This window comes from Salvelinus alpinus, chromosome 1 (genome assembly GCF_045679555.1).
Source record: "Salvelinus alpinus chromosome 1, SLU_Salpinus.1, whole genome shotgun sequence".
Lineage (NCBI taxonomy): Eukaryota > Metazoa > Chordata > Actinopteri > Salmoniformes > Salmonidae > Salvelinus > Salvelinus alpinus.
The window spans coordinates 61,383,124-61,393,353 of record NC_092086.1 but is presented as its reverse complement, the minus strand read 5'-3'; the positions used below and the strand labels follow the sequence as shown (position 1 = coordinate 61,393,353).

The 10,230-nt window shown below is 46.3% G+C and overlaps 1 protein-coding gene across 1 annotated transcript; it reads right to left on the bottom strand.

Moving 5' to 3' along the window:
- Positions 1 to 1,567: 1,567 nt before the first annotated feature.
- On the bottom strand, positions 1,568 to 4,681 carry LOC139563916 (piggyBac transposable element-derived protein 4-like). The gene is made up of 3 exons (XM_071382971.1): positions 4,594 to 4,681; positions 3,352 to 4,446; positions 1,568 to 2,580 (listed from the first exon to the last, which is right to left on the bottom strand). The coding sequence occupies exons 1-3, from the start codon at positions 4,679 to 4,681 to the stop codon at positions 1,568 to 1,570; spliced, it is 2,196 nt and encodes a 731-aa protein (XP_071239072.1).
- Positions 4,682 to 10,230: the final 5,549 nt, after the last annotated feature.

The window sequence follows — 10,230 nt, the reverse complement described above, 5'->3', positions numbered from 1 at the left end:
CCGACTATTCTCCAAATATATGCCCTGCTTAGACACCTCTAAACCATTAGATCTGTATTCAATCCAACGGTTGGTATAGTATGTATATATGCTTACACCCAACATGTCTGCAGCGGCTTGAATCTCCACTTCGGTCGCCCAACTACCTAAACAATTCATGTTGGACTCCGTAATGTACTCTGACACTGAATGGTAACACACTCTCAGGATGGTCCTATACATATGTTGTTTGCTCTGTAGCTGCTGCACCACCGCATTTCGAATTGGCTCATGGTACTCCTCTGTACCACATAGTGCTTCACTGACCGCTCTGAAGAAACAATTTCCGTCACCTTTTATTTTCACATTCTTACACGGAGCACCTAACACACCAGACGCAGTATGACTGAGAGACCTCTTGTTGCACTGCACCTTCAGCCTAGTGCACAGCAACTGGGCATCTTCAACTGTAACAGGGTTGAACTGCAGCTCTCTGCATGTGCTGCCACTAACAAAGTCAATGTCTGAGTCGTCGCTACTGTCATTCTCCTTTGCTGTATTACAATATCTGAGTGTATAGAAAGACTCTGATTTCCCATGTGCCATTATACACTCTGTTCTGCTTCTTGAGAGACACCAGTACAGTCATTAATATATCGCTTTGGCCCCTATTGTCAAAGAGCCACAGTTCTGCAGACTGAGTCATGATTAGGGCGGGCCTACGGAAAGCGTCATCAAACACACAGAGCTTGACAGAAGCCACAGGAGCCTATAAGGCTTCCATGCTTGCTGACTGAGTCATGATAGGGCGGACCTAAGGAAAGCGTCATCAAACACACAGAGCTTGACAGAAGCCACAGGAGCCTATAATGGCTGCCATGCTTGCTGACTGAGTCATGATAGGGCGGACCTAAGGAAAGCGTCATCAAACACACAGAGCTTGACAGAAGCCACAGGAGCCTATAATGGCTGCCATGCTTGCTGACTGAGTCATGATAGGGCGGACCTAAGGAAAGCGTCATCAAACACACAGAGCTTGACAGAAGCCACAGGAGCCTATAATGGCTGCCATGCTTGCTGACTGAGTCATGATAGGGCGGACCTAAGGAAAGCGTCATCAAACACACAGAGCTTGACAGAAGCCACAGGAGCCTATAATGGCTGCCATGCTTGCTGACTGAGTCATGATAGGGCGGACCTAAGGAAAGCGTCATCAAACACACAGAGCTTGACAGAAGCCACAGGAGCCTATAAGGCTTCCAGGCTTGCTCACTGTGAGGGCTTGGGTAGTCATGTTATAGTTTATAATGCTGTTGAATGCAAGTAAAAAATAAAGTATGCTCTGACAAGCAACTGTCAAGTGTTACCACTGTCTAGAACATCAAGTGTTGGTGTGTGCGAAGTGACAGGCTGTCCCCCCGTACTGCCCTTGGGCCCCGTGTGAGTTTGGGTATTGATTCTAAAAACGCCCCCCCTCCTGCACTACCTTCCCTTGGTTGTGGATATTGTGCCTTTTGGGTATGGTTGTTGTTACATAACCCTCCCGTTGTCCTCCTATTATGCCTAGCACACAGTGTCCCCCCCCGGGTCACCCTGTCCCGTCTTGGCTAAAGGCCCAGTGGGCACAAGTGTGACAGTATGGGTGTGAACAGCCTTTGCAGATGTATTTCTTACACCTGCAGCACGTGGTGTGTGTCTTGGCGTCCTTCTTGGGTGGGCAGAGCTGACACCTCTTCCTCTTACTCGCCCCCAGCGGGGCGGCGGCGGCGGCGGCTCGCTCCCGGGCTTGCGGACGAGCCTCGTCGGCGGATACACGCTCGCCCCGTAGGACTTTGACAAGTGCGGACGCGGCTTCGGTGCGGGGGAGACGCTGCCTTCTTTGGATCTGGGGCTTCACGAGCGCCTTTCCGAGCTGCTCCAGGAACACCCTCCTCTTGTTCCGCTTCCCAGGCATCCAGTCGGGGTTGATCTCTCGCCATATGACAAAGGCGTTGTAGGAGGACACGTCGAGGATGTTGTGGAAGATGACCAGGGGCCAGCGGGCGGTCATCCGTCTGCAGCTGTAGGTCCCGACCACCTTGTCTAGGTTGTCCACGCCGCCCTTGTTGCGGTTGTAGTCTAGGATGAGGGCCGGCTTCCGGTCTCGGCGATCGCTAACGTCGGGCTCCGCGTGCCGCGTGCTCAGAAGCAGCACGTTCTTGTTTCTCTTTGCCAGGTAGGACACTAGAGTGGCGGTGGGCGTGAAGGCGAACATGGAGGACGAGACCTGTCTGCCCTTGGACTGGAGCAGCGCGGGAGGGAGCTCGGGCTTGTTCTTTCGCACCGTGCCCACCATGGTGAGGTCCCTCTCGAGGAGCCGCTGCCCGAGTTCGTAGGAGGTGAAGAAATTGTCACACGTGACGTTGTGACCGGCCGGCAGTCCCTCGGTCAGATCGAGGACGACGCGCGCGCCCTGGTTCTTCTCGGGGCCTCCGCCGGCCGCCTTGCCGGTGTACACCTGCATCTTCCAAGCGTAGCTGGACTTGGCGTCGCAGGCCACCCACGACTTGATGCCGTATTTGGCCGGCTTGCTGGGAATGTACTGTCGGAAAGGACAGCGTCCTTTCGGCGGGGGGGGGGGGGGGAGAGGGGAGGGAGAGGAGAGGGAGAGGAGATTAGCAGCGTCATCGTTACTGGCTCACCATCGGGGCGCACTGCGTTTACGTTACCGCCCGTGCTACTACTGCCGATTGCTACTACTGCCCATTGCTGCTACTACTGCCGATTGCTGCTACTACTGCCGATTGCTACTACTGCCCGTGCTACTACTGCCCGTGCTCTCTATGCTACACGTACATAGACAGATACATAGACTGCCCGTGCTCTCTATGCTACACGTACATACACAGATACATAGACTGCCTGTGCTCAGACTGCCCGTGCTCTCTATGCTACACGTACATAGACAGATACATAGACTGCCTGTGCTCAGACTGCCCGTGCTCTCTATGCTACACGTACATAGACAGATACATAGACTGCCCGTGCTCTCTAAGCTACACGTACAAACACAGATACAATGACTGCTACCGCTCTCTATGCTACACGTACAAACACAGATACATAGACTGCCCGTGCTCTCTATGCTACACGTACATAGACAGATACATAGACAGATACATAGACTGCTACCGCTCTCTATGCTACACGCTGTCTATGCTACACGTACAAACACAGATACATAGACTGCCCGTGCTCTCTAAGCTACACGTACATACACAGATACATAGACCGCCCGTGCTCTCTATGCTACACGTACAAAAACACAGATACATAGACTGCCCGTGCTCTCTACGCTTACACGTACAAAAACACAGATACATAGACGGCTACCTCTGAACGGGACCAGTTGTTCGTCCACCGTCACTTCGGGCCCCGGGTTGTAGAGGGCCTGCAGCCGCTCCTCCCACAGGTCCCACACCTCTCTTACGGCCGCCAGTCTGTCGGTGGCGAGTCTCGCGGGTCTCGACTGGCGGTCGTCGAATCGCAGCAGCCTCGAGTACTTGTGAAACACCTTGAGCGGCATGGTGGCGCGAAACACGGTCCTGCCGCTCTCGGCGTCCCACAGGCTGGCCGCTGCCTCGCCTCGGGACCTGTAGACGCCGGCTAGGATCAGCAGCCCTACGTAGGCGCGCAGGTCGGTGGAGTCCATGGGTCGCCAGCCGTCGCCGTATTTTCTCACCCCCTGCAGATTCGTCATGTCCACGATTATCCTTTCTATGGCCGGTGTGACAAACAGCCGGAAGGCGGACGCGATGTCGATCGCTCGCGACGCGGCGTAGGCCGTTGGGCCCGGCGTCACGGCGGGGCAGGGCCGGCGGATGGCGCGGGGCCGGTCCGGGCCGCGATAGGCCGCGGAGGACCATTTGATTTTGCCGTTTTTTGACAGCAACGTCTCCCTTTCTCGCTCTGGCTCTCTGGCTCTGTCTCGCTCTGGCTCTCTTTCTCGCTCTCGCTCTGGCTCTCGCTCTCTGTCTCGCTCTCTGTCTGGCTCTCTGTCTCGCTCTCGGGCAGCGGCCGCGTCTCCCTCTCGCTCTCCCTCTCGCTCTTCCTCTCGCTCTTCCTCCGAAGAGGAGCACGACCGCGAGGCCGAGTCGTTTTCGTAGTCGTCCGCGTTGCGCTCGGGGTTGTATTCCTCGCCGTCTTCATCTTCCGAAACGTCCTCCTCTTCGGAATCGCAGTAGTCTTCTTCGTCTTCTTGGTTGACGCTGGAGGATATCTGTTCCAGGACCTGAGCCGCGCTGAAACCAGGACTGCCAGGCGTCGTAGGCGGAGGGCTCGCGATCGGCGGGGTCGTATTCCTCGTCGTCGTCATCATCCTCGTCGTCGTCGTCCTCATCATCGTCCTCATCTTCTTCTTCTTTTTGTTCTTCTTCTTGGTCTTCTTCTTCTTCTTCTTCCTGACAATATTAGTAGCCTCTCTACGCCCTGCTTACAGTCGTAGGCGGAGGGCTCACGCTCGGCGGGGTCGTATTCCTCCTTGTCGTCGTCCTCGTCGTCGTCGTCCTCGTCCTCGTCCTCATCTTCTTCTTCTTCTTCCTGACAATATTAGTAGCCTCTCTACGCCCTGCTTACGGTGGCCACGTGAATGGGACGAGGCGCGCGAATGGACGAGGCGCGTGGTCGGCCCTGCCTGCCTGCTCCTTCGGCCCTTCGGTCCCATCCGGTACGCCCATCCGGCTGGCCTCCCAGTGTGATAGCGCCGAGGTCGTGGTGCACTGAGTTGTCGGGGACAACTGGTCCCTGACAGGGTCACTCTGACCCGGCCCAGACAGAGGGGAACGACTCCTAACAACAGGGCCGGGGGTCACTCTGACCCGGCACCAGACAGGGGTAGGAGGGTTACAACATACATACTTGCTAACGCTGCCGGGGATGTCTCTGACCCACACAGACACTGGAAATCAACTCGTAAAGCTTGGCCGGGGGTAACTCTGACCCGCCGAGGCAAGGGGGAAGGTTGTGTAACAACAGCCATACCCGAAAGGCACAATATCCACAACCAAGGGAAGGTAGTTTGGAGGGGGGCGTTTTTAGAATCGATATCCAAACTCACACGGGGACAGAGGGCCGTATTGGGGACAGAGGGCCGTATTCGACACAGGGCCCTTGCCCGAAATTTGGCGCGTGTCAATTTTGGGGCAGGACCTTTGACTAGTATCCAGCAGGTGGTAGTGTTGGGTCACTATGACCCCGCCCACACAGGGACAGGAGGGTTACAACATACACCTTGCTAACGATGCCGGGGTCACTCTGACCCCGCCCACACAGGTGTAGGAGGGTTACAACATACACCTTGCTAACGCTGCCGGGGTCCCTCTGACCCCTCTGACGTCACTATGACCCCGCCCACACAGGGACAGGAGGGTTACAACATACACCTTGCTAACGCTGCCGGGGTCCCTCTGACCCACACACAGACACGGGCAATCAACTCGGAACTGCCCGTGGTCACTCTGACCCGCCGAGACAACGGGAGGGTTAAAACCTTCCTCTACTTCTCTGCTTGTCAAATGCGGAGAAGGTTTATTCAGTATGGAACTTACGTTAGAGCAGTTTCTCTAAATCACTACCACATGTTTTTCAAACTTTCCCAAACTTTAACTGCCGTTTTGACCCCTTTCGCAACATTTTACAGAAAAAAATGTCTGCTATATAAAATCTTCCCCTTCTTGTCTGCTTTTCAAGTACGTAGTCGGACTTCAAATCGGGGCTACCGATCTGTAACAAGAGCTATTTTCGTAACCCATTGCTGTCTTTTAAATTTTTGTAAAACATATCAGAAGTTAGCAGATTCATTTATTTCCAAACAACTATCATTTTGACCACTAAAAGAGTTAGACAAAAATATTTTGGATTAAATCCTTCCTCTACTTCTGCTTGTCAAATGCGGAAACAGTTTATTCAGTATGGAACTTACGTTACAACAGTTTTACTAACGCTACCACATGTTTTTCAAACTTTCCCAAACAACTGCCGTTTTGAACATTTCGCAACATTTTACAGAAAAAAATGTCTGCTATATAAAATCTTCCCCTTCTTGTCTGCTTTTCAAGTACGTAGTCGGACTTCAAATCGGGGCTACCGATCTGTAACAAGAGTTATTTTCGTAACCCATTGCTGTCTTTTACGTTTTTGTAAAACATATCAGAAGTTAGCAGATTCATTTATTTCCAAACAACTATCATTTTGACCACTAAAAGAGTTAGACAAAAATATTTTGTATTAAATCCTTCCTCTACTTCTGCTTGTCAAATGCGGAAACAGTTTATTCAGTATGGAACTTACGTTACAACAGTTTTACTAACGCTACCACATGTTTTTCAAACTTTCCCAAACAACTGCCGTTTTGACCATTTCGCAACATTTTACAGAAAAAAATGTCTGCTATATAAAATCTTCCCCTTCTTGTCTGCTTTTCAAGTACGAAGTCGGATTTCAAATCGGGGCTACCGATCTGTAACTAGAGCTATTTTCGTAACCCATTGCTGTCTTTTACGTTTTTGTAAAACATGTCAGAAGTTAGCAGATTCATTTATTTCCAAACAACTATCATTTTGACCACTAAAAGAGTTAGACAAAAATATTTTGGTATAAATCCTTCCACTACTTCTGCTTGTCAACTGCGGAAACAGTTTATTCAGTATGGAACTTACGTTACAGCAGTTTTACTAACGCTACCACATGTTTTTCAAACTTTCCCAAACAACTGCCGTTTTGACCATTTCGCAACATTTTACAGAAAAAAATGTCTGGTATATAAAATCTTCCCCTTCTTGTCTGCTTTTCAAGTACGTAGTCGGACTTCAAATCGGGGCTACCGATCTGTAACAAGAGCTATTTTCGTAACCCATTGCTGTCTTTTACATTTTTGTAAAACATATCAGAAGTTAGCAGATTCATTTATTTCCAAACAACTATCATTTTGACCACTAAAAGAGTTAAACAGAAATATATTGGATTAAATCCTTCCTCTCCTTCTGCTTGTCAAATGTGGAAACAGTTTATTCAGTATGGAACTTACGTTACAACAGTTTTACTAACGCTACCACATGTTTTTCAAACTTTCCCAAACAACTGCCGTTTTGACCATTTCGCAACATTTTACAGAAAAAAATGTCTGCTATATAAAATCTTCCCCTTCTTGTCTGCTTTTCAAGTACGTAGTCGGACTTCAAATCGGGGCTACCGATCTGTAACAAGAGCTATTTTCGTAACCCATTGCTGTCTTTTACATTTTTGTAAAACTTATCAGAAGTTAGCAGATTCATTTATTTCCAAACAACTATCATTTTGACCACTAAAAGAGTTAAACAGAAATATATTGGATTAAATCCTTCCTCTCCTTCTGCTTGTCAAATGCGGAAACAGTTTATTCAGTATGGAACTTACGTTACAACAGTTTTACTAACGCTACCACATGTTTTTCAAACGTTCCCAAACAACTGCCGTTTTGACCATTTCGCAACATTTTACAGAAAAAAATGTCTGCTTACAAAATCTTCCCCTTCTTGTCTGCTTTTCAAGTACGAAGTCGGATTTCAAATCGGGGCTACCGATCTGTAACTAGAGCTATTATCGTAAACCATTGCATGTCTTTTAGGTTTTTGTAAAACATGTCAGAAGTTAGCAGATTCATTTATTTCCAAACAACTATCATTTTGACTACTAAACCAAAGAGTCAGACAAAAATATTTTGGGGTAAATCCTTCCTCTACTTCTGCTTGTCAAATGCGGAAACAGTTTGTTCAGTATGGAACTTACGTTACAACAGTTTTACTAACGCTACCACAAGTTTTTCAAACTTTCCCAAACAACTGCCGTTTTGACCATTTCGCAACATTTTACAGAAAAAAATGTCTGCTATATAAAATCTTCCCCTTCTTGTCTGCTTTTCAAGTACGAAGTCGGATTTCAAATCGGGGCTACCGATCTGTAACTAGAGCTATTTTCGTAACCCATTGCTGTCTTTTACGTTTTTGTAAAACATATCAGAAGTTAGCAGATTCATTTATTTCCAAACAACTATCATTTTGACCACTAAAAGAGTTAGACAAAAATATTTTGTATTAAATCCTTCCTCTACTTCTGCTTGTCAAATGCGGAAACAGTTTATTCAGTATGGAACTTACGTTACAACAGTTTTACTAACGCTACCACATGTTTTTCAAACTTTCCCAAACAACTGCCGTTTTGACCATTTCGCAACATTTTACAGAAAAAAATGTCTGCTATATAAAATCTTCCCCTTCTTGTCTGCTTTTCAAGTACGAAGTCGGATTTCAAATCGGGGCTACCGATCTGTAACTAGAGCTATTTTCGTAACCCATTGCTGTCTTTTACGTTTTTGTAAAACATGTCAGAAGTTAGCAGATTCATTTATTTCCAAACAACTATCATTTTGACCACTAAAAGAGTTAGACAAAAATATTTTGGTATAAATCCTTCCACTACTTCTGCTTGTCAACTGCGGAAACAGTTTATTCAGTATGGAACTTACGTTACAACAGTTTTACTAACGCTACCACATGTTTTTCAAACTTTCCCAAACAACTGCCGTTTTGACCATTTTGCAACATTTTACAGAAAAAAATGTCTGCTATATAAAATCTTCCCCTTCTTGTCTGCTTTTCAAGTACGTAGTCGGACTTCAAATCGGGGCTACCGATCTGTAACAAGAGCTATTTTCGTAACCCATTGCTGTCTTTTACATTTTTGTAAAACATATCAGAAGTTAGCAGATTCATTTATTTCCAAACAACTATCATTTTGACCACTAAAAGAGTTAAACAGAAATATATTGGATTAAATCCTTCCTCTCCTTCTGCTTGTCAAATGTGGAAACAGTTTATTCAGTATGGAACTTACGTTACAACAGTTTTACTAACGCTACCACATGTTTTTCAAACTTTCCCAAACAACTGCCGTTTTGACCATTTCGCAACATTTTACAGAAAAAAATGTCTGCTATATAAAATCTTCCCCTTCTTGTCTGCTTTTCAAGTACGAAGTCGGATTTCAAATCGGGGCTACCGATCTGTAACTAGAGCTATTTTCGTAACCCATTGCTGTCTTTTACGTTTTTGTAAAACATGTCAGAAGTTAGCAGATACATTTATTTCCAAACAACTATCATTTTGACCACTAAAAGAGTTAAACAGAAATATATTGGATTAAATCCTTCCTCTCCTTCTGCTTGTCAAATGTGGAAACAGTTTATTCAGTATGGAACTTACGTTACAACAGTTTTACTAACGCTACCACATGTTTTTCAAACTTTCCCAAACAACTGCCGTTTTGACCATTTCGCAACATTTTACAGAAAAAAATGTCTGCTATATAAAATCTTCCCCTTCTTGTCTGCTTTTCAAGTACGTAGTCGGACTTCAAATCGGGGCTACCGATCTGTAACAAGAGCTATTTTCGTAACCCATTGCTGTCTTTTACATTTTTGTAAAACTTATCAGAAGTTAGCAGATTCATTTATTTCCAAACAACTATCATTTTGACCACTAAAAGAGTTAGACAAAAATATTTTGTATTAAATCCTTCCTCTACTTCTGCTTGTCAAATGCGGAAACAGTTTATTCAGTATGGAACTTACGTTACAACAGTTTTACTAACGCTACCACATGTTTTTCAAACTTTCCCAAACAACTGCCGTTTTGACCATTTCGCAACATTTTACAGAAAAAAATGTCTGCTATATAAAATCTTCCCCTTCTTGTCTGCTTTTCAAGTACGAAGTCGGATTTCAAATCGGGGCTACCGATCTGTAACTAGAGCTATTTTCGTAACCCATTGCTGTCTTTTACGTTTTTGTAAAACATGTCAGAAGTTAGCAGATACATTTATTTCCAAACAACTATCATTTTGACCACTAAAAGAGTTAGACAAAAATATTTTGGTATAAATCCTTCCACTACTTCTGCTTGTCAACTGCGGAAACAGTTTATTCAGTATGGAACTTACGTTACAGCAGTTTTACTAACGCTACCACATGTTTTTCAAACTTTCCCAAACAACTGCCGTTTTGACCATTTCGCAACATTTTACAGAAAAAAATGTCTGCTATATAAAATCTTCCCCTTCTTGTCTGCTTTTCAAGTACGTAGTCGGACTTCAAATCGGGGCTACCGATCTGTAACAAGAGCTATTTTCGTAACCCATTGCTGTCTTTTACATTTTTGTAAAACATATCAGAAGTTAGCA

Coding starts and splice junctions, on each gene's coding strand:
- LOC139563916 (XM_071382971.1), bottom strand. CDS start 4,681: ATGGGACCGAAGGGCCGAAGGAGCAGGCAGGCAGGGCCGACCACGCGC. Junction 4,447..4,593: donor GTCCCATTCACGTGGCCACC/GTAAGCAGGGCG, acceptor GACTGTAAGCAG/GGCGTAGAGAGGCTACTAAT. Junction 2,581..3,351: donor ACAACTGGTCCCGTTCAGAG/GTAGCCGTCTAT, acceptor CCCCGCCGAAAG/GACGCTGTCCTTTCCGACAG.